This window comes from Trichosurus vulpecula, chromosome 4 (assembly GCF_011100635.1).
Source record: "Trichosurus vulpecula isolate mTriVul1 chromosome 4, mTriVul1.pri, whole genome shotgun sequence".
Classification (NCBI taxonomy): domain Eukaryota; kingdom Metazoa; phylum Chordata; class Mammalia; order Diprotodontia; family Phalangeridae; genus Trichosurus; species Trichosurus vulpecula.
The window spans coordinates 66,451,591-66,475,713 of NC_050576.1; the positions used below are offsets into that span (position 1 = coordinate 66,451,591).

Consider the following 24,123-nt stretch of genomic DNA (forward strand, 5'->3'; position numbering starts at 1 on the left):
CTTGGACAATTCCCATTGAATGAATTAATAATAATAATGACAGCTAGCAGTTTTATAGAATTTTACAAATATTATTTCATTGGATCCTCACAATAGCCCTGGGGGGTGGGTGCTATTCTTTTCCCCATTTTACAGATGAGGAAACTGAGGCAAACAGAAGTTTTAGGTGACTTGCCCGGGGTCACACAGCTAGATAGTGTTTCAGGGTAAGTTGGAATTCAGGTCTTCTTGAGTTCAGCGCTCTACCATTCTATCCACTATGCGACTAAGCTGAGAGGAAATCTCTTTAGACTGGTTGAGGTACTTGGTCATTTCCTATGGGATTTATATAAAACTATCTACCTAGTTTGGAATCAAGAGTTTCGTATCAGCTTAATGATGGAAGCCTTTCAGTCAAACCCTGAGAAACAATCACTTGTTGGGGAGGAGACAAGCCTGTGTTCCAGCCTTGGCCTCTCTCTTGGTCTCAGTATTCTAACCCTCCCCCTTTTGCTGGAAGAGGACTTTTTGATCTTTGAAGGGTTCAAAGGATTTTGGACTTCCCATTGCCATTGTAGAGGAGTCCTTAGAATAGTGAATAGCGCTCTTTGGTGAAGGTATCGCAGGCTGCAGCCGCGTGGAGTCGGCAGTCCCTGCCTCTCCTCCTCCTGACTCACCGCTGTTCGCTCTCACCGAGGAATAAGTCGGTCAGGAAGCCGCTCCATTGTCATGGCATTCAAAGACACCGGCAAGACCCTTGTGGAGCCCGAAGTGGCCATTCACCGGATCCGTATCACCCTCACCAGCCGCAATGTGAAATCACTCGAGAAAGTGTGTGCTGACCTAATCAGAGGAGCCAAAGAAAAGAACTTGAAAGTGAAGGGACCTGTTCGAATGCCCACCAAGACACTTCGGATCACAACTAGAAAAACTCCTTGCGGTGAAGGTTCAAAGACTTGGGATCGGTTCCAGATGAGAATCCACAAACGCCTTATTGATTTGCACAGTCCTTCTGAAATTGTTAAACAGATCACATCTATCAGCATTGAACCAGGTGTAGAAGTTGAAGTCACCATTGCAGATGCCTAACCAATCATTTCTTTTAATAAATTGATTGCAACTAAAAAAAAAAAAAGAATAGTGAATAGCACTGTCTTCATTGGGAGCTAAGGAGAGTCTGGACAAGAAGGGGAAAAGTTCTATAATGAGTGAGCACAAAAGCCACACCATACTTAAAGGGAACATCTGGAAGATTGCAACAAAAAGACTTCTCGAAACTGGGTTATCCTTTTGCCACGTGGAATCTTTAAGCTTGAGGACTCTGTATGTACTTATGGGAAAATGTGTCACAGACTTTTGAGGGGTTGTTTTATAGTAGCTTTAACACCATAGTACTTTCTAAAGGTTGTCTGATTAATTTACATCAATCAATAATCACAAGGGAAAGCATACCGATGGGGGCTTATGAGCACTATCACTAGAAACAAAATCCCCAACTTTCCCAGGATATATCTCTAGGCAACCCTGAAGAGACAAGTAGCAGCAGCTGCCCTCTGGGGAGCCAGCCTGCCAGTGTGAGTGGGGTTTAGAACAGTCACCCCAGAGCCTGTCTAGGATATAGTTTTCCTCCCTTAAATTAGTCTTCCCTTTACAAAATGCCATATGGGACAGAAGTATGGTGGCGATAGCTTTTCTAGGTGCTGTCACAATTCTCTCCAAGTCAATCACATAATCAACCAACCAGTATTGATTAAATGCCTACCATGTATGAGGAAGCAGGAAAGGATTAAATGTAGGAGGTCATTTTTTGGTAGGTGGAATAAATGTTCATGTAATGTTTTTTGTTAATTAGTAAAAGACATGAGATGATTAACGTATGTGTAATGAAGAGGTTTCCATGATTAACTTCAATTATAGTTTGGGGTTATTTCTCACCAAGCTCAAAGGCTTGAGGATGAGTAACTAAATGAAAACCAAATGAGTAGGATCAATTTGAATGAAAGTTCAATAAAAATCTATTTTGAATAGCTTCTTTCATAAATGCTGTAATGTTTTATACAATAAAACATTTGCTAATGCCATTCTCACTTGGCAAATGGAGTGGAGAAATGAGGTCCTTTCCTAGGTAGTTGCCTTCAAGTAATATATACTGTCATGCAGAAGAATGATTATTAGACTTGTATTGTTTGGCCCCAAGAAGATAGTGTGGTACATGAAAAGGCTCTGGGTTGAGAAGATGTGGATTCTAATCCTGGCTCTGCTACTTAGCATTTTTGAGACCTTGGATGAGTTACTTAGCTTCTTTGGACCCCAGTCTTCTCATCTGTGAAATGGGGAAGGGGGAGATTGAACGGTCTCTGAGGGTTCTTTCCAACTTTGAATTTGTATGATTTTGTGATAATACAATCTCCAAACCATTCAGTCAAAGCATTTATTAAGTTAAAGTTATTTAATTTAAAGTTTACTAAATTAAAACAAGTGCTCACTATGTACCAGGCACTGTTCTAATTGCTGGGATTATAAAGAAAGGTAGAAGACAGTCCTTGCTCTCAAGGAACTCAAAGTCCAATGAGAGAGACAACATTCAAACAACTTTGTGCAAACAAGTTATATATAGAATCAATTGGAAATAATCAAAAAAAGAAAGGACTAGCATTAAGGGAGAAATCAGGAAAGACTTCTTGCAGAAAGTAGGCTTTTATCTGGGACTGGAAGGAAGTCAGGGAAGCCAGGATGCAAAGATGAAGAGAGAGAGTGTTCTAGGCATGGGTAACAGTCAATGAAAATGCCCAGTCTGGAGATGGAGTGTCTTCTTCAAGGAATAGCCAAGAGGTTGGTGTCACCGGATTGCAGAGTACTTGGGGGTGGGGGTGGGGATGGGGATAGGTGGATGACGTAAAACTAGAAGGGTATGAGGGCACTGGGTTATGAAAGAATGAATGCCAAACAGGATTTATTTAGATCCTGGGGGGCAGAGGAGCCACTGGGGTCTAATGAATCCGGAGGGGAATAATTTACTTTTGCCCTTTGATAGATCTGTGACTTCATCTCCACCAAGGCAGACTGCAGCCCTTAAATGCCTTTCTTTTCTTTTGGGTCAAGTCCAAGCTTTCTTCCCAGCCTCATCTTCACATCATTGCCAATTCCCCAGATGGCATGTCAGAAAGTGATAAACCCATTGACCAGTTCCACTACTGTCACCAATGCAAAAAGAGCCAGTATTTCTGTTCCATTTTGCATTTATGTTTTCCTCTTTCTACTTTCACCTACATTTAAAAATCATTGGGATGATCAGGCTGGGTTGGATTTCATACCAAGTTTGTGCAGGCTCTACTGAGATAATGTATGTAAGGTTCTTTGACAATATTAAAGCCACTTATTATTTTTCTCAACTGTTTTTATTGTTTTGTGATTGGATTTTAATCATCCACCATCTTTCTCAGTAATGTTTTGCAACTGAGTTTGTACCTATGGTGTTATATCCTTAACTGCATTTCCCTTGGCTGTAATGTTTCTTCACTTGGCAAGATGAATTATTTGCAAGATGCAGTAGTTTCCTCTTTAGGATTCCTCCTTGTGAGTACTACTTTGAATCAGTTAAACTTCCCTAAAAATAGTTATGTTCCAAATCAATGCCTTTTTTGTGTCTATTTCCATTTTTTATTTATATCCCTTCCTTCTTTCCTCCCTTCCTTCTTTTTTCCTTTTTTCTTTCCTTCCTTCCTTTCTCCCTCTCTTTTTTCCTCTCTGCCACCTTCCTTCTTCCCTTCCTTGAACATAAGCTACAATTATCTTCACAGTGACGTGGCTTTCATTTATTATGAGTAGTGCAAGGCAAGATGGTCAGGTGTTTCATGCAGCCATATTTCTTGTTGCTTGTGATTGGTCCTTGTGATTTGGCTTCAGATTTGTTATGCTGCGTGGCTTGATTTAAGCTTAGGATGTCAATGTGGATATGGTTCAATACATGAAAGTGGAGGATTGAGAGGTCACAAGAGAGCAGAGTTCAGAATTTACCTAAAAAAAATAGAAATGTTGTGCGGGAAGGAATACAGCTGGAAATCCCAAAAGAAAATTGGTTTGCTTTTTTTTTTCCAGGATGGAGTTGCAATCAATATAAGAAAGGAACAAACAAAAGAAGAGCTCTGACAAAATGAAAAAAAAATATTATGTTTCAAAAAATAGAAGCCCAAATGTTAGGCGAAAATATACCTGAACAATATGAACAAAAGCACTAAAAACGATGCAAGAAAATGGCTAATATACATACCAAAGTAAGACACAAAATTGGTAAAACTATCATGGACAAAATTAAGCAATTGAGTTTAACTAAGTACATACCTTTTTTTTAAAAAAAAAAATCTCTTTTATTTAAAGAGTATCCTGGACATACTCATTTGTTTCTTTTTTCACTTGGAAAAGTTTTATTAGTGTGCTTTGCTTTGATATCACATTTATTTCTAAATATATCCTTCCCCTACTTGGTGAGCCTTATCCTGCAACAAAGATTTAAGAAAAAAATTTGATTGAAAACCAACCATCATATCAGCTGTTTCTGGCACCATATTTAACATTCAACAGCCATAATTCTTCATCTCTTCAATTTTTAAAATTAAATTTTATTTTAAATAACAAGCATTTATTTTCTCTCTCTTCTACCTCCACCCCCACAGAAAGAGAAAAAGAAAAAGAAAACCCTCTTAACAAATATACATAACAAACATGCATAGCCAAATGAAACAAATTCCCATATTGCCCATGTCTAAAAAAGTATGTCTCATTCTATATATTTAGTTCCTACACATGGTCATTTGACTGAGTCCAAGTTTTACAGAACAAATCCTTTTATTAAGGGGATTTGTTCTGTGAACTTTGGATTCAGTCAAAGGACCATGCTTGAGGACTTAGAGGGCCACATGTGGCCTTGAGGCCCTGATTTAGTCCATCCCTGTTAGGAGTCAGATAGATAACTTCATAATTGGTCCTCTAGAATCATACAGAGTGCTTAAATCTTCCAATTGTTCATTTTTACAATGTTGTTACTGCAGTATACATTTTTCTCTTGGTTCTGCTCACTTTACTCTGAATCAATTTATTCTATTCTTCCCAGATTTCTCTAAAATTGTTCATTTCATCATTTCTTATAGTCCAACAGATTTCCTTACATTCATATACCATACTTTAGCCCTTCCAACAACTTCTATTTTCCCTCTTCATTTGGAATTATTTCTCTTTGTGTATTTGGAATTACCTTTTTGAGAATTTCCTGTCTATTGTAGGAGCAATATCTACTAATACTGGAAAGTCCCCGCCATGTAGGTTGGGTTACTGTTCCCCCTCCTTTCGCAAAAGGAAATGAAACCATCCTTGAGACTTAATCAATACAGAGGATTAAGACTTAAAATACTGACCTACTCTCCTGGTCCCTTAAAGTATAAAAAATCCAGATCAGGAGTAACAAGTGCCCCTCAATCTTGATAAACTCTTCGTTGTTGTGAGTCAACTATCTTTCTATGTATGGAAACAAAGGGGGCTGCATTTATCTGAATCAGTGTTCTTTCCTGAAAATCTTTTCCATGCTATGGTTAAGCAAAATCCTTCTGGTAAATATTATATGGTCTACCAGAGTCTCATTTTGTTCTAATCTTGAGATGGAACTGCCAGACCAGCCTAAGTTAGGCCCGGTTCAGAATGCTGTAACTCCAGGGCTCATTTTCCCTGTAGAATTTTATTCTACAGCATCCTACGTAGCCTTCCTCTCAAAACTTTGAAATTGGCTCTCTCAAATTCTAAGATAAATGTCAGACTATGCTGGGCTTTTCTCTCTTTCTCTATCACAAACTCTAGCAGGAAGGGGTTACTTCTCCCCAAAAGTTTCCCATCATTTTTTTCCCTTGCAAGTTCTTCTACAAATTCAGATCAGGAATAGAACTTCCCCTTTCATTGGTTCCTCTACCTTTTAAAGAATGACATTTTCATAAAGCAAGTCAGGAAATGATTGACTAGCCTGCTTTTTTGGCAGAAAGAGTTCCAGCAGATGTCTTGATAATTGAAGTTGCCCATAAATTCTGTCTCCAATGCCTTCGTGCCAAGGATGGAATCTGTTCTTGAACTCCCTCTATTTCTTTGTTCTTTCTAGAAGTTCCATACTATATACTCTGATAAGATGGCTTTGGTTTCTCTTTCAATTAATCTTCATTCAAATGTTATTCCCCATGCTTCCCTATTCTGGTTCCTGGATTTTCCCACATGCCTACACTCTCTTAATATATAATACTAGCCCATACCATCCTCATATCACATTTTGCCCTCTCTTATTTCTCCTCCCTTACATATTTTATTTTAAAGCCTTCTGGTCAGATTTGCAAGATACTAGGTAAAAGCATTTTTACCAAACTTTGATATTTTAAGCCATGATCCAGAAATCTTGATATCTAGGCGTTAACCTTGATACCAGCTTCTTAGCTAACTGTTTACTTCCCAGATCAGGTTTTTTTTTTCTCCTACATCCCTTGCCTTCCATAAGCATCAGTGAAGAAAAACCAAATCCTTTGTTCTGTGATGTTTGGATTAAGTCAAAGGGCTGCATTTGAAGACCTAGAGGGCCACATCATGTAGCCTCGAGGCTGTAGGTTCCCCACCCCTGATCTAGGAGATATTATCAGGTTCCTTCTAATTTCTTATTGCTTTGTCATCCTTGGAGGGGGGGGGGGAAGGTGACCCAAGATTTCTAAACAAGGCCCAACTACTTTCCCACCAAATGGTCCAAAAAACATACATAGCAAATAGCAAAGAAACTTATTTATCCAAATCATGACAAAACAAAAAATCAGAGGAGGTATATTCAGGAGAATGTATGCCAGACAATGCAGAAGAAGGAATTCTCCCATTGGGAATGAGATAACTCAGCTCATCCAAGAGACAATATCTTGAATCCCACCCAAGATGAAACTCCCCCAAAGTCTTTGCTATAGCTAGTTGGGATGGGGACATGATGGAGACTGCTAGCTCTTCTCAAGTCTTCTCAGAGTCTTTTCCTTCAGCAATCTGAAGTCGGATTGGTTTCTTCCATCTTCCTTCTAGAAGCTAAAAGCCAGAGGCATCTGAAGTGACTCAATGCTTGAAGAGTACCAAAGAGGACTAGTAAAGGCTGGAGCTCTTCTACTCTCCCCAACTCTATCCCACCCCTCACACAGAGCTAAGGCATTCATCTCCACCAATAAGGAGAGAGGCCCATAGCAATAGGCTTTGGGACAGGGTTACAGACACAATAAGAATAGAGGAATAATATCAACTGGAAGAATAAGGAAAGGACTTGAAGGGAGTATTGGTTGAGGTGAACTCTAAAGGAAACTAAAGATACTAAGAAATGGTGTCTGTACTTGTGATTTCATTGGTATAGGTAACTTCTATATACAAAAATTCTACCAATGCAGGTTTGCACCTTTGATGCAGCTTATTGTCTTAAAGTGTTGTCTAGAGTACTGAGAGTTCAGTGACTTGCCCAGGGTCATGCAGCCAGTATATCTCCAAGGTGGGACTTGAATCTAGGTCTTCCTTGCTTCATGGACAGCTTTCTATTCACTACAGCACACTGACTGCCTAAATGTTTAAAGGAAACTGAAATTTAGAAGAGGTGGTAATGAGAAGGAAGTATATTCTTTTCACAGGGACAGATTGTACAAATGAACTTAGACTGAAGGAGAAATGCAAGGTGTGAGTGATATTAATAGTTAGCATTTATATAGTACTTTAAGGTTTATAAAGTGCTTTACAAATATTATCGTATTTAATTCTTTCAACAGTCCTGGGAGGTAGGTGCAATTATTTCACAGGTGGGAGAACTGAGGCAAAAAGAGGTTAAGTGACATGCAAAGGGCCACATAACTAGAAAGTATCTGAGGCCACATTCGAACACAGGTCTTCGTGACTCAGTATGTAAAGTAATATACGAAAATCTGAAAAGGTAGGTTAGAGACACTTTAGGAAGGGCTTTAAATATCAAAATTAAATATCAAATTTCTTACTAGAGATAATAAGGATTCACTGGAATTTCTTGTGCAGGACAGTGACCTGGTTACATTTGTGCTTTAGGAATATCACATTGGGGGCAGCTAGGTGGTACAGTGAGTAGAGCACCTGCCTTGGAGTCAGAAGGACCTGAGTTCAAATCCTACCTCAGACGCTTGACACACTAGCTGTGTGACCTTGGGCAAGTCACTTAACTCCAATTGCCCTGCCTTCCCCCCTCAAGAAAAAAAAAGGAATATCACATTGGCAGATGGCTGGACGGTGGATTAGAGAAGGGAAATCAATAAGAAATCTGTTTCAATAATCCAGGCAGAGATGACGAGAGCATGAACTAGGGTGGTGATCATGTGACTGGAGAGGAGCAGAGGAACGTAAGAACTGTTATGGAGGCAGAATCACCAAAAACACTTGGCAACTGACAGGATAAATGAGTTGAGGGGTAAGTGAGGTGTCAGGAATGACTTCATGATTGCAAACCTGAGTGACTGGATAGATGGTGTTGTTCTCAACAGAAATATTAAAGTTAGGAAGAAAGGTAGATTCAGATGCTAAAGACAATGACTTCTGTGTTTGGACAAAATTTTGAAATGCCCGTGAGATATTTAGGTGGAAATGCCCAGCAGGTAATTGTAGCAACAATCCAGCTAGCAGCTATTGTGGTTGTGTAAAACCAACAAAAACCAGCACAGAGAAGGCCACTAACACCGGTTCCTTTGATCTGCTTTACTAAGGAAAGTAACTTTAAGGGGTTAACAATCTTACTTTAATCCAACATATGATTCTAACTCATGTAGTTCAGGAGGAAAAGCCAGCAACCTGAACTTCGTAGCAAATACAAACATACATAGTATAAACAGACCAAATCACAATTCATAGTTACCAAGAAAGCATCAACATCTGGGTTTGCAAGCCAGGGGCTCTTAAGATGGCTGCCCAGAGTCCCAAGCCACTTTTCCAGTGACTAAGAGCCCCAAAAGTCAAAGGCCAACCTTGGATCTTATATACCCATGTCAGGGCTGGAAGGATTCACATCTAATCAGCAAAAGGGTGTGGCCTGGTGCTTTGCACCTAGTAAGGCCTAATCCAAGGCATTTGATTAAAAAAAGAAGTCCCACATTAATTACCAATACCATAATTGGCAACATATTGCATCATAAGTTGATAGTTATCAAATTATCTATCAGCTCTCTAGGGAAAAAATGTACACATGACATATTTTTGAGTTTAATCTGTATTAAGTTTTTCTCCATCACTTTCTTAAGTTTGGACAATCAACAAAATGATATATCAAATCCTGATTTGCATCATTTGCTGATTTCCAATGTATAAAATTCTCAAGTTGAAAATCTAACAATTGTTTTTCCTGAGCAGCTGGCTCCAGGACACACTTTCCCTCTTTGTTTCTGTCTCTGTGTGTGTACTGTAACCTCTTCTGAGCTGTAATCAGGCATCATGAGGCCCTATTGGAACTGGCTGTCTAAAATAGATCTCACTGTCTTTTGCTACAAACCCCTTTTTCTCCCTCCCCAGCTTCCTGTGCGAGTTTGGATAGGAAGGTTGGGAACTTCTGGGTCCTCTCAGTGGGTTCAAGTGCACTTAGGAAGTGACCCCTGGCAATGACTCTAGCAATCACTGGAGATGACCACTGGCTAGAGAATGAGGCCGAGCTGAGCCCTGGTTTGCCAGAAGGCATGGTTGTGGAGGGAAATATTTGGACAGTGAAGTACTGAAGTAACAGTTAAATGCCTATTCAGCAGTCTTTCAAATTGTTTCATGGATTTAGTCTTTGCAGTGGGCACTAAGAAAGAAAATGGAATGTCCTGTGTGAAGAAGATAAAGAAGGCCAGTTTGTCCATATAATAGAGAACAAAAAATAAAAATGTTCAGAAAAGGACTCCAAAACAAATAAAATGTTTTTTCCTCTTTTTATTGTTAACATACACATTTTTGCTAAAAAAAAAATTGTAAATAGGAAAAGTTTATAATTTGTTGAATCTTTAAAATTCTTATTTCTATATTTGAATGTTTATTTTTGGTGATGCTTATCAATATGGTTCATTTCTCCTAGTATGTCACCACATTAGTCACTGGACAACAATCTCATGTTAAAAATACCAGCAGTAAAGTTGTTTGTAGATGGCTTAAGAAAGATATGGTTTTTATCTTCTTCTGTGCCAGACTAGTCAGTCTTCATTTCTCTCTTGGCTTTACTCCTGTTTTTTGGACATTAATACCATGATGGTGATTACCTCAGCACCTAGGGCCTTCTCTTCCTAAAACATCTATCATTCCCTTTAGACTGCTCTTCCTGTAGCATTCCCCTTCCTTCTCCACCCCCCACCTCCCAAATTCTTCTATTTTTGAGTTCCTCCTGGGGCCACCGTTTTGAGGAAGAGCCCCAGCTAGGCACCCTTCCTTCCTCTTCAGATCTTACTTCTTTCTGGACTTCCATACCATGCCCTTAATGTGGCCTTTGTCCCTATCAATTCACCACTATTTCTATAGAAGTGCAAGGGGAAATACAGGTTTGGAAGTCCTTTAAAATTTTTCTGATTTTCATTGTCACTGTGTATACATACAAAGATATATAATATTACTGAATTTGTCAGAGCTTGGGCTCTGCTGATGTAGCATTAATATGGCATTAAGTTAGTATTGTAGTAACTGCAGCATTATTTCAGTGTTGGTCCCAAAAAAGTGCTTCTCTCTCCCGGAAACCTTGTAGGTTAAGGGCTGTTATTCTTGCTCTACAAACGAGGAAACTGAGAGTCAGAATATAGGTGACGTGCCTGGTCCCAGTTGGGAAGCTGAAGAATGAGGACTTAAGCCCCAGTTTTCTGATTTAGTCCAGTATCCTGTGACAACATTGCCATGTGACCATTACTTATCTCTCTCCAGACACTACCTATCAAAGTTCTATCCATCCCTCCAGCTTGAACTCAAATCCTGTTTCTTTGAATAATAAAGTCTTCCACAATCACAATGGTTGTGGGACATGGCTATTCTCCCTTCTGAACTCTTACAGAAGTTGTCATCTATCCCTCATACAAGACACTTATCTTGACTGAAGCTGCTAAGTAACAAAAAGGATAGAGTTCAGGACTCAACCGTCAGGAAGACTTGAGTTCCAGTGTGACATTTATTAGCTGTGTGATCCTGGGCATGTCACTTAACTTTTGTCTGCCTCAGTTTCCCCAACTGCAAAATGGTTATGATAGTAGAGCCTACCTCCCAGGTTTGTTGTGAGGATGTAAAGAGACCGATACAAATACTATCTAAATCTTAGGTATTCTTATGGTTATCATGGTGTCTTAGATTGTACTTATTTGGGAACAGCTTACCTCTCCAACTAGATTGTTAACACCTGGTGAGGCAAGTAATAGAACTTTGCTTCTCTTCCCTCTTCTCTTCCCCTCCCCTCCCCTCAAGGCACTTAAGCTTCACCCCTGTTCAGTAAGTACCTCTTGAATGAATCAATGGCCATTTGCTTCCAGGGTAATCAGGTCTCAGAAAAACCCATTTGTTATCCCTCCACTACCTACTTTAAGGTTGTTGGAACCTTACTTAGGTCAGGTATCTATTGCAATTCATGCTCATGAGTTCCCATTTCCATTGAAACCCCTCCAAAGAAAATTAAAAAAAAAAAAACAAAACAAAACCAACCAGTGACATCATAGTAAGGTGCAGAGCACTAGAACAAAAGGCAAAGTGAACCACAAAGTGCTAAGTCAAGAAGCAAATATCCACCCACACCACACACTTCTCTAGTCACCACTTCTCAAACCTAGAAGGAACTGTGAGTGGTCTGACTTGTCTTCTTCATTCTCCACCGTGCCTTGTCAGCCTGTGGCACAGTAATAATCCATGGACAGCAAAGGGGTATCAACAACTTGCATATTTGATGAACCCTGAAATCCTAACGTCTGTCACCTAAGGCTTTGCATTCCAGTGCTGTAGCCTTAATTGCCTGGAAGTTACAGTTGCTGAAGCATGACACAAATCTTGCTGCTTCCTCTCAGGAATGGAGGAGACATTTCTCCTGCTACTGTTTCCACCACAACATAGGGAACTTCTGAGCCATATGTGGCTGAACCTCAGTTTCCCCACAGAGACTAGGTGATTTCTAAAGTTCCTTCTAGCCCTAAATCTATGACCCAATTTTATTAATATTTAATACACAATATTTTAGGATGAAAATGATGCTTATGTTACACTTTCCCTAAAGGACTCTCATTTCTTTTACATGGAAAAGTTTGGAAAATGTTGACCTAGTTAAAAACCAAAAAACCAAAAAATCCCCCAAAACCTTTGTAGGAGTATTTCCATCCAAAGTGCCAGGACTAACTGGTAGTAGTCACCATATGAACCTCTCCTTTGAAAGGCACTGATTGCAAAACAACTAGGTACTCTTCAGGTTTACCTTTGTTCATACTCATCAGCATTTACGAAATCTAGACTGAGACAGCAGGGAGACTATGTCCATCTCCCTTATTTTCCGGAGGGACCGTGTTCCTGAGAACGTTTAGTTGAATTGCACAACTAAGCCCAGGTCAGTTGTCTTGGTTAGGTCACAAGACTAATGACCTACTCCAATCTACCACCTTTCCTCACACTCTCAACTATATGTCTTTACATTTACATGTGAAACAGAAAAGTTTTTGATTAATTCAAAGCAATCCCTCTTTGGTGTGTTTTAAATCCCCATCTTCTTCCATCGTCTATTTTACCGGTACCCCTTCTCCATTTTTTCATAGAACTACTTTCCATAAAAAGTAGGTCATGGAGCTCTTCTGGATTCTGAGTTCCTTGAGAGCGGAGACTTTTTTTTTTTTTAACTTTCTTTGTCTCCTCAGTACTCCAGCCACAAAGCAGGTAAGCACTTAATGCTAATTGACTGATTTCAGCTCCCAAGTTAGAATCTCTAAGGAAACTATTGGAGGATATATATAGTTCATTGATTCTTAAAGGCCCAAAGGGACCTTAAAAATATTCCTATCTCTTTTAGGCAGGGAAATTGTGGCACTGAGTTGTCACTAACCACTCTGAAGGTCCAGAAAAGGCAGAAAGACTTAGGTTTTTTGATTCCTGGGTTTAGTGTTCTTTTGACAACACCAAAGGGTATTTTCGAAAGTGTGTGTGTGGATTTCCCCACAGAAAATACCTGTATCTCTTCAGTTGGGTGCCATTAGGCAAGCAAAACAAAAAATTTTGGAGCACTGCGGGGGTCTTTTTTTGATCTGTTGGGAAATCACAGCTCAGAATTCTCTCACTTTATAAAGGAGGAAATTGACACTTTGGGGAGTTAAGTGACTCGCCCAAGGTCACACAGCCAGTAAGCAATAGGGGCAGAATTCGAAACCCAGAGTCCTCGAGACACCGAATCCAACACTCCTCTTTTCACAGTGCCACCCCGCAGATACGGGGTTGGAAGAAAAGACTCTTTCTCTTCTAGCACCCCAACTCGGGTCACACGCCCTGGATGATAGTCGCTTCTCTAGGGTCACGGTAGTAAGCAAGAGAGGTCCCCGGGCACGACCTCACAGCCGGCCCCTCCACAACTTTTAAGCGAAGCGCGTGGGAGAGTGAAGGAGAGGGGGGAGAGGGGGGAGAGGGGAAGGCAGGATCGAGGGCCCCACGAGGTTTCAACCAACCGGCAGCGAAACCTCTCAGCCGCTGGACTGGGACTGGGGAAATCCTCCTAGGGTGCAGGCAAAAGCAGGGGCTTTCCCATTTACCCAATCAGGATGGGACAGTCCCGTGTGACGTCTGCCTCTGCCAGCCAATCAAATCTCAGCCCGACGAACTTGCCCTTCAGCATACTTTGATTTTTAGAAATAAATGGTAATTAGCTTTTCGAGTTAAGCTTGGTTTTCGTGTCGATCCCACGGCTTCTAGTGAAATCAATTAGTTTAAAAACAAGATCAGAAATATACTAATTAGTAAAATGGAAATTGTATCGGTCAAGTTCTTATTCTTTGGGGATGAAGGAATAAAAAGTGAGACGCAGAAACCGTGCATTCCAGTCGCTAGGAAATGGAGCGAGGGTGTGATGGATGAGGGGGAAGGCGAAAACTGCAACTCCCAGGAGGCCTTGCGCGGAATCTGAAGAGGTGTAGGGGATGGACGGGACGTTGTAAGGAAACGAGCGTCCGGTCCGAGAGTTCCAGGATTTCCTGAGCGAGAACCAATAACAGGAGGAGACGGGGGAATGGGCGGAGCGACGGGCAACGTTTCCGACTCGGTTCTTTGTTCCCGCCCCCACCCCTCCCCCTCTGGGCGGAGCTATAGACGCAAGAGGGGGCGTGGCTTCCGCTGAGAGTGGTGGAGGTGGGAGTGGAGACGAGTGACGCGTCTCCTTCCAGCTCAGCGGCGCGTGAGGTGTCACGGCCGCGCTGGCGATTGGCTGCTGCGAGTGGCTTACGGAACAGCCGTTGGTCGCGAGCAGCACGGAGCGAGGCTCGGGGCGGGCGGGGGGGATATGGGGCAGCGGCGGCGGCGGCGGTGGCGGCGGCAGCAGCGGCGTTGGCGGCGGCTGGAGGAGGCGGGCGCGGGTGAGCCGGAGACAGCAGCCGCAGCAGCAGCAGCCCCCCGACTCCCCCAGCCCTGAGCAGCCCCTCAGCCCGTGCCTGTCACTCCTCGGGAAAGGGCGGCGCGGGCGCAGCCCCCTCCCGCCTACCGCCGCTGCTCGCGGCGTCGCCGCCCTCGGCACTCTCGGTCCCTTCCTCGGGCTCCGGCGACTTCGGCTCGGGCTCCTCCATCTTGGTCCCGGCAGCCGTGGCTGCGGGGACGATGTGCCGCCTTCTGGCCGGGCGAAGGAGGAGAAGATGAAGAAGTACCGACGGGCCTTGGCCCTGGTTTCCTGCCTCTTCCTCTGCTCCCTGGTCTGGTGAGTCGCTCCGGCCTCAGCCTTCTGCCGGCCAGTCCCGGTCCCCAGACCTCGGGGTGCCCCAAGAGCTCGTCCGTTCCCTAGAAGCTGTGCCCGGGTGCCGATATGCCGTGCTTACCTCTCCCAGTCCGGAGTGTTGGGGCGGGGGGGGGGGGGGAGTAGGTCCTTGGGGACCTAAAAAGTGCCTTCGGCGTGGCGCTGGGGTCCGAGCAAGCTGGCGTGCGCCTGGAGTGCCACCCGTAGAATGGCACATGCACGCTGCCCGAGCTCCACAATCCCGCGGTGCTCTGATGGACTTTGAAGGCCACTTCTCCAGGCACCCCTCCTGGAGCGTGTTTTCTGCTTTTCTTTGTATACCCCGCCCTCAGCACCTTGCCCGGCACCCAGCGGGAACTTAATAAACAGGTTTTGTTGACTTGACAACACTCGGGATGGGAGGTTTAAAGATCCGAATATTACGGGTGGCAATTGACAGCATTTGGCATTTTTTGGAGAATCTTTGTTTACTTTCCGGTGGCTTTTTTGGTTCTTAAGAGACTTTGGGTGTGATGTGAAGGGTTGGCCATGGTAGGTGGTCTTTGCCCAGCACCTAGAAGCTAAAGGGACAATATTCCCTTGGGTTATTTTTTGTGGCTTTACATTTGTGAGGATTGCATTTTGAGGGCTCGGAGCACATTCAAGAATGTTTCTGGTTCCTATTACTCATACTCCCCTTTTATGATGTACGTGTATGTGTTTTGATCTGATCAGGTTGATAAGACCAAAGGAAGGAAACTTCCAATTCTAGTCAACTAATCCCGCCCCCTCTGTTTACAGTGGAGGAAACTGAGATCTTAGGATTTTAAGTGACTTGTCCAAGGTCATTGTTTTTCTGTCCTTTATAAAGTCAGAAGTTAAAAAATATCCAGGCAGGCTAGAATGTTGGGCTGAATTTTATTTACTTTTGTTGAGTTATTTTGCAGTTGTGTCTCACACTGTGTGTCACACTTGTGACCCCATTTGGGGTTTTCCATTAGAGGGGTTTGCCATTTTTTTCTCTAGCTGGTATTACAGATGAGGGAACTGAGGCAAACAGGGTAAAGTGACTTGTCCAGAGTCACACAAATTTGAACTCAGGAAGATGAGTCTTCCTAACCCCAGGCCCAGTGTTCCATCCACTGTACCACTTGCTGCTCTTACCCAAGGTCACATAGGTATTAAATGGCAGACCTGGAATTTGAACCCTGCTACTTTGACTCTCTACCCAGCACTTTCCCCCCCCACAGTAACATTGGGCTTGAATACTTTAGTGGGCCTGTGATCTCATTGATTTTGTTATTTCTCCAGTAGGTGAAGATCACAATACAACCGTGCCTTCTCACTATATGGCATCATTGGAAAAATTGGTGATAAAGATGAAATGAGGATTTGATTATATTGGTATTATTGAGGACATTATGCAGTTTCCCCAGTACAGTTCTGCTGTTGTCTTTCTTCTCTTCAGTTCTGGCACAACTTTTACCTATCTGCAATGTTTGTCCAAAACATCTTCACTAATAGATTACGTTCAGTGGGCTGCCAATCACAGGGCATCTCAGAATATGGGCAATTGCAATTATTCATCATCCACTTAGTTTTTCCTGTGTAGATTGTTAGACATTTCTTTAGAGTAGCTATAGATCTTATTGAAGAATCTTTTGGTAAGAACTGCTTTCACTTTTATCTTTTGTGTTGCCATCACCTAGCATTGTATCTGACACATAATGGGTGTTTAATAATAAATAAATGCCTGTTGATTTCTGGGGTTTTATGCACAGCACTTTACTTAGATGTTCTTGGAAGTTTTGTTCTATGCTTTTACCTCTCCCCAAAGAATTCAAATTGTGTGTGTGTGTGTGTGTGTGTGTGTGTGAGAGAGAGAGAGAGAGAGAGAGAGATCTCAGTGAATGTGGAAGATATTTCATAATATATGTCTCTTAGTAATAATGTTAAGGTAAAAATACCAGTAGTTGGATTGTTTTTTTTTTTTCAAAAGCTTAATATAGTTTCCAGAAGACTCATACATTTGTAAACTCCTACTATTATTTGGATTCTGAAGATATTGAAGACTTAAAGGGAGTGCACAGAAAGTATCAAATCCTTACTTATAGCCAACCCAGTAATTTCATGCCCTTGATTACCTGGTTTGTAGGTTGTATAGTCCCTTTATTTTCTGTCAATTTGCTACTCATTACTACCTTCTAAAGTAGGTGGCTGGAAGAAGAGTTGAAATTCAATCTTCAGTTTTGATACATGTTAACAGCTTCAAAAAAAAAAAAGCTTGAATAGTGGAAGAAGTTATAACTAGAAGCCAGAATGTTTCCAGTCCCCTTCACACTTAAGTTAACCATGCTATCATTTTCCTGGATAGTCTAGAGTTGAATAAAATCTTAATTTTTTTCTTTTGCTATTATTAAAATTTATTTCCCAAGTGCACAAAAACTATAGTGAGAAGAGAGCTAGCTTGCTAGATAGCAGGAGAAAGTTAGCCTGGCCTCGGATTCAAGAGCTGAGTTTTTCACTAGTGCAGTTAGTTACTCGTATTTCTGAAGTTTACACTCAACTATTAAAGATAATAGGTTTGAATTAAAATTTTAAGTAAAGGCTTAAGAAACTTATTGGCATGAGAAACTACTTGGTAGGTTTTGAGATTTTGGGTCTTTTTGGATAGACAAAATTGCAGATATATATAAGCAATTTGGTCATCCTTTGATAGTAGTCATACTAACAAATTGCCCTATTTAGGCTTATGGAACCGTTGAATAAAGGATTTTTTAGATTATTATTAGTTTGCTCTTGTTTGTTCCCCAATGGCTTTTTGGGTTTTGAGGAGAGGAAAGAAAATATAGAGATGGCAAGAAAAGGGAGAAGCAAAATGTTTCAAAACTTTTCCTCATTTCAAACAGAGAAACAGAATTGTCATTCCCAGTAAGACTCATGGTTCCAGGATTAGGTTGTCAATGAAGTCTCCAAAGAACTCATCATTGGAGGACCTTGTACTTTTTGATGACAACTTAGTACATATAACATAGCTATTTCTCTTACTAAATCATGTGTTCTTGGTTTTTTTTTTTAAATTTCTTACCTATGCCACTTCTTTAGAAAGTGAGTATTTACATAAATTTGTTACGTTTATTACCACTAGGTGAAGTCACAGAACTTTTCCTTTGCCCTGAAACTAACTTTACGTGTAGTTTTCAGAAATAGTCTATGTTTTTTGTTTACACATGTCATAATCTGGTTGATTTTGTTTCCTCTCACAAAATAATAGATGTTAAAAAGGACCTTAGAGATCGTCTAGTCCAGCCTTTTTAATATATGAATGAAGTCCAGAGAGTTTGTGACTTAGCCACAGTTGTTCCTCCAGTCCTAAGAGCCAGTGAAGTTTTTAGATGTCTTTGTAGGGGTAACCTTTTCTTACTTTACTGCCTTTCTTTTCCTTTGCATTGCAATATTTTTCGATGTATGGTATCCAGGCTATATGAAGTATCACATGTATATGTATATATGTATGTGCATGTATATGTGTGTGTGTGTGTGTGTGTGTGTGTGTGTGTATATAGTATATAAAGTATCCTAATTTATATGCCTAAGTTTTGTGTAAACTTGGCCTTCTTGGAGAGGCATCAGGATAGAGTGGTACTGGATTTAGTGTCTGAAGACTTGAATTCCAGATCCAGTTTTGACATTTATTAAATTGTGATGTAGGAAAATTATTTAATTTACTACCTATCTCACAGTAATTGTTAGGAAGGACTTTTGTAAACCCAAAAGGCATTATATAAATGTGAGCTGTTATGATAATCTAACTTTTTTGCCCCCTTTTTTCTCTTATAGAAGGATATTGATCCAGTTTCCTACAGTGACTTAAACTTTCCTAGGACTTGATTAATTACACTCAGAGAATCTGCTGTGTGTGTTTGTGTATGTGTATGTGAGTCAGTCAGAACACACTTTTAAAACTGATAAGTATCATTTAGTGTCATGGGATCATAAGATTTAGATTGGAAAGGATATTGGAGGTTGTTAAATCCGGTCTCTTCATTTTACTATTAAGGAAACTAAAGCCCAGAAAGGGGAAAATACTTATTGAGAATCACTCAGGTAGTTATTCATACTCAGCATACTAACACAAGTCTAATGATTCGAAATCGAGTGTTCTTTTCATTACAAATCAAAAATTCATCTGCTACTTTTCAGCTTGTTTGTACAGACTTTTTAAAAGAACTTTTTGTCTTTTCTTTTCCTATCACCTTGATGCTTGACTAGCCAGAATTTTACTGACTTTTTTCCAAATATTTTTATAAGGAGGCTAAATAAAGGGATATGGGCTGGACCTATGATTTCGTTACCAGTGCCTTCGCTGCAATTTATAGTCTTCACAAATTGTCTAGAGTCCTAAAAGGCTAAATGATGGCCTTTCATAGGACCAATATGTCTCAAAGGTAGGACTTGAACCCCTGGTGTTCCTGGTTTTATGGCTAGCTCTCCACTACCATACTGATGATTTTTCTTTATCTTTGCCCTTTGGTTTTTGCTGTTCAGTTACTTAGTTGGTATCTATATCACCTTCAGTCTCATGGTGATTAAGTTTTTTTTTTAATGGACTTGGTTAGGCTTTTTGAAAAGCCTAAATTGATTATATCCCCAAATTTCAGTTACTTGCATTCTTCCTGCCTTTGGGAACTCTAATAAACTAATCAGGCATCGGCATGTGAAATCATAGGGGAAAATGACTAGAAAATTTTAAAAAATCTTAATTTTTCAAATGAATTTTTCTTGGCTTTAAAAAAAAAAAACCAGTGTAATTGTGTGACTAGCTAGGATACCAAAAATAAGAGGGGTATTGACACTTTAAAAAAAATGCACCAAAGAAGACATAAGAAAGATCAGATGGAAGCAAAGACAAACAGTACAATTTTGAGAGTAACCTAGAGAATTTGTTATATACTTTAATAAAAGCAAGCAGTGTGAAATGGAGATTCCTACTTGCATGGAGAATACTCTTTTTGTCTTCTAAGCATATTTTGGTGTCTTAAGTTTAGAATAAAAATTTTGTTTTTAAGAAGTCTTTCTAGTCCATGTGAGAGGTGTTAAGAGCCCAAACTTGCTTGGTGGCTGTGTGAGTAAAGAGGAGATGGATGTGAGAGCTGTTGTAGAAGTAGAATGGACAAGACTTGGGAAATAATTGGATCTAACTGGATATTGGTTGAGGAAGCGTAGGGAGTGGAGCATGAATTGAAGACTGTGAATCTGAGTAACTGAAAGGAGATGGTGTTCTACTTGACTACTTTCCAGGTTTTTTATACTTTACTCACCCTTTCACATACTCTTATTGTCCAGGAGGCTGGATCATAGTAGTACTGGCCTTTTCACTGTTCCTTGAACTCATCACTCCTTTTCTAGACTGAAATGCATTCTTACTGGCTTTTCTCCATGCCTGGAAGGCTCTCCCTCTTCTCCTTCGTCTCCTGGTTTTCCTAACTTCCTTCAAGTGTCAGCTACAATTCCTCCTTTTGTAAGAAGCCTTTCTTGATTTCCCCTTAGGGAAGGCACTAGCTTTCCTTCTGAGATTATGTCTAATTTTTTCTGTATCTATCTTGTTTGTACATAGTTGTTTCCCCCATTAGATTTTGAGCCCCTTGAAGGTGAGTCTCTTTTGCCTTTCTTTGTGTCCCTAATGCTTAGCATAGTGCCTGGCATTTAGTGAGCACTTAACAAATACTTCTTGACTTGACAATACTAGAGCAGTTTAAAACAAGAATGAATCCAGTTTTAGATAGTGTTAAGTTGAAAATACTTATTATCTAGTTGAAAATGGCCAATACGCAGTTGGTGATGCAGGACTGGAGATCAAAAGAGAGACTAGGGCTGGATATGTAAATCCAATAGTAATCTTTATAGAGATTAATAATTGAATCAGTGGGAGTTGATGAGCTCACCAAGAGAGAAGGGAAGGCTACCCAGTCAGTAAACATTTATTAAGCACCTACTATGCGCCAGGCACTGTGCTAATAAGTGTTGGAGACAAAAGAAAAAGAGGATCCTCTCCAGGAGTTCATAGTCTATTGAAGGAGACAATATGTAAACAAGTATGTACAAACAAGCTATATACAGGGTGGATTGGAAATAATCAACAAGGAAGTCACTAAAATGAAGGGAGACAGGAAGGAATTGGGGAAAAGATTTTTTATAGAAGGTAGACTTTAGTTAGACTGGAAAGGTAGTGAGGGCAGGTTATTAAGGTATCAAAGGGTTTCGGACACCAAACAGGATTTTGCATTTGATCCTGGAGGTGATAGGGAGCTAATAGAGTTTTTCTCGATTAGGGGGTGACATGGTCAGACCTGTAATTTAGGAAGATCAATTTGACAGTTGCGTGGAGGAGACTTGTGGCAGGGGGGACCTATCTGCAGCCTGTTGCAGTAGACCCGGAAAGAGGTGATGAGGGTGGTGGGAGTGTCAGAGGAGAGAAGGGATCATATGTGAGAGGTGTTTAGAAGGTTTACCACACTGGATATGGGGAGTGAGGGGGAGTGATGACTCAGGGATGCCATCTAGGTTGTGAGCATATGACTAGGAGGATAGTGGTACCCTCAATACTAGTAGGGAAGTTAGGAACAGGAAGAGGAAGAGGGTTTGTTTGGGGGGGAAAGATAATGAGTTCATTTTGAAAATATCGTGTTCAAGATGTCCAGTATGCAGTTGAAGATGGGAGAATGGAAGTCAGCAGAGAGGCTAGCACTGGTTAAGTATATTTGAGAAGCATACATGTGATAATTGAACCCACTGGTAATCATGAGATCAACTGAAATAGTTATAGAGGGAGGAGAGAAGAGGGCCCAAAACAGCCATGGTTATTGGTCGTGACCTGGATGAAGGTTAGTAAAAGAAACCAAGAAGGAGCTGTCAGATAGGAGAACCCCGACAGAAAAGAAAATTTAAAGATAAGAAGAGAGTGATTGACAGTGTTAAAGGCTACAAAGAAGGCTGAAGATTGAAAAAAGGATATTGGATTTGGCAAATAAGAGATCCTTTGGAGAGAGCAGTTTCGGTTGGGTGGCGAAGTTGGAAGACTTTGCAAAAGACTGAGAATTGAGAGATATTCTTTAATTGAAGAATGACTGAACAAATTGTAGTGTAGGAATATGATGAGATACTGTTAAACCATAACAAAATTTTAAATGTTATAAATTTAGAGAAACCCCAGGTGACTTGAATGAACTTATGCAGAATGCAATAAAAGAATGGGGACAATTTACACGTTGACCAAAATGTAAAGGAAAACAGTATTGAAAGACTGTAGAACTCTGATTGGTATCGCCGTTGACCATTCATGAACTTATAAGACTAATGATCAAGCATGCCATTAGTTAGTTACTTGGCAGAAAGGTGATAGATGAGAGTTATATAGGAGACATACATTTTCAGATATGGCCAATTTGTTGATTTGTTTTCCTTGGTTATATTTGTTACAAGAGAAGGCTTCTATTTTGGGAATGGAAGGGTTGAATTAGTGGAGTTAGTGATAGAAGCAAAAAAAAAAAAAGAGTCAATAAAACATTTAAAAAGTACACAGAAAAGAACAGAAATTCAGAAGCCTATTCAAATGGGATTACCTTGCCACCACTGTGTTAAATATAATGTATGTTTTTAAAAAAAGAAATTGCAACAAGTTCGCAGTTTCATTATACAGCCTGTGCTCTTTGTATGTTGAAATGATCGTGTTTAAGTTCACAACAAAAATAAAATATAAATAAAAAATTGTGAGGAGAACAAAGAGGCAAAAGAGATTGGTGCTTTTTCTAAAGTTCTGGCTGTAAAAAAAAAAGGAGGAATTAGATTATATAAGATGATAGCTTGAGAACATGATAAAATCTAGTGAGTGTTTTTTTTTTTTTTTAAAGAATGAAGGAAAACGAGGGAATGTTTGTAGGCAGTAGAGAATGGGCCATTAGATAGGGAGAGATTGAAGATTAGAGGGAGAGGGGATGATTGTGTGTGTATATGGAGGGAGGGGGGAGGCCAAGGCGGAGTGTAGATATTTAAAGGATTGTAGAAGTTTTACTTGTTGGCGGGGCTGCATATCAACAACACAGAGCTGTATTAAATGTTTTTGTGTCAATAATAGCTTGTCGTTTAAAAAGCATTTGACTTCTCATTTGATAGCTGACATTTATATAGCTCTTTAGCATGTTTGAATTGTTTTACATTTCATAGCTACACTGATGTAGTTGCTGTTACCTCCATTTTGTAGATAAGGAAACTGGTTCTCAGAGGTGAAGTGACTTTCCTGGGGTCACACGGTTAGTAAATTGGAGCAGGGATTTGAACCCAGATTTTCTGATTCCCGGTTCATTGCTCTAATAAGCCTAAATTGAGATCAGGCCTGAAGTCATCCTTATCATTGTTCTTGCTATTAATGTATCAATTCAAATTGCATAGGGAGGTTAAGATTAGAGGCTCATGGGCTAATAGTTCTAGAGCCAGAGGAATCTTAGTGTCACCTGGTGCAATCCTCTCATTTTAGAGAGAAGGAAGTGGAGTCCAGGAAGACTGTCTCCCCTAAGGTCACACAGGTAATCAGAAGGGTTTGAACCGAGGTCACCTAACTCCAGGGTCAGGCTCGTTGCACAGTACCACACACTAGCTACTGAAACCAGTAATTTGTATTTTTATAGCATGTTAAGGCTTGCAAAATACTTTACACACATTTGTTTTCAGTACTATTTTTTGGCTCCCCATATGTTATTTTTTAGGATCATAAGATTTAGAGTGGGCGAGAGATCTTGGAGATTATCTAGTCCAATCCCATCATTTTATAGATAATAGAGAAAGAGAATGGCTCCTGTCTTCCACCCCTTAGAACAGATGTTAGTGCATAAACTATAATTTTCCTTATGTGAGATGCTTACTTATTAAGGTCATCATTAACAGGATAAGGAGAGATGATCATATATCCCATGAAATGATGATTATTGTTGTCTTTTGGTGCATGGGGAAAATAATTGATAGCATTCTCTTTCTTCTTTGAAAACCTTTGAACTCTCCTTGCATTTTTATTTTAAGTAAGCAACAAATAAGCATTTATTAAACACCTCTGAGGTATCAGATACTTTGCTAGGTACTGGAGATATAATGACAAAAATGAAACAGTTTTGCTGGGTCAGACAATATGTGCATATGTAAGTGCAGTGTGTATGTTCTGG

General features: G+C 40.4%; 2 protein-coding genes across 3 annotated transcripts in view; both read left to right on the forward strand.

The window, feature by feature from the left end:
* The first annotated feature begins 589 nt into the window (after positions 1–589).
* On the forward strand, positions 590–1,102 carry LOC118847833 (40S ribosomal protein S20). Its single transcript, XM_036756474.1, has one exon. The coding sequence runs from the start codon at positions 709–711 to the stop codon at positions 1,066–1,068; it is 360 nt and encodes a 119-aa protein (XP_036612369.1). The 5' UTR covers positions 590–708; the 3' UTR covers positions 1,069–1,102.
* Positions 1,103–14,481: 13,379 nt separating this feature from the next.
* SUCO (SUN domain containing ossification factor) overlaps positions 14,482–24,123 on the forward strand; it is a 90,354-nt gene continuing 80,712 nt past the window's right edge. For both annotated transcript variants that reach the window (XM_036754367.1, XM_036754368.1), the window contains exon 1: positions 14,482–14,896. In XM_036754367.1, coding sequence (XP_036610262.1) covers positions 14,835–14,896 — 62 coding nt within the window. In that variant the 5' untranslated portion in view covers positions 14,482–14,834. The remainder of the gene's footprint in view (positions 14,897–24,123) is intronic.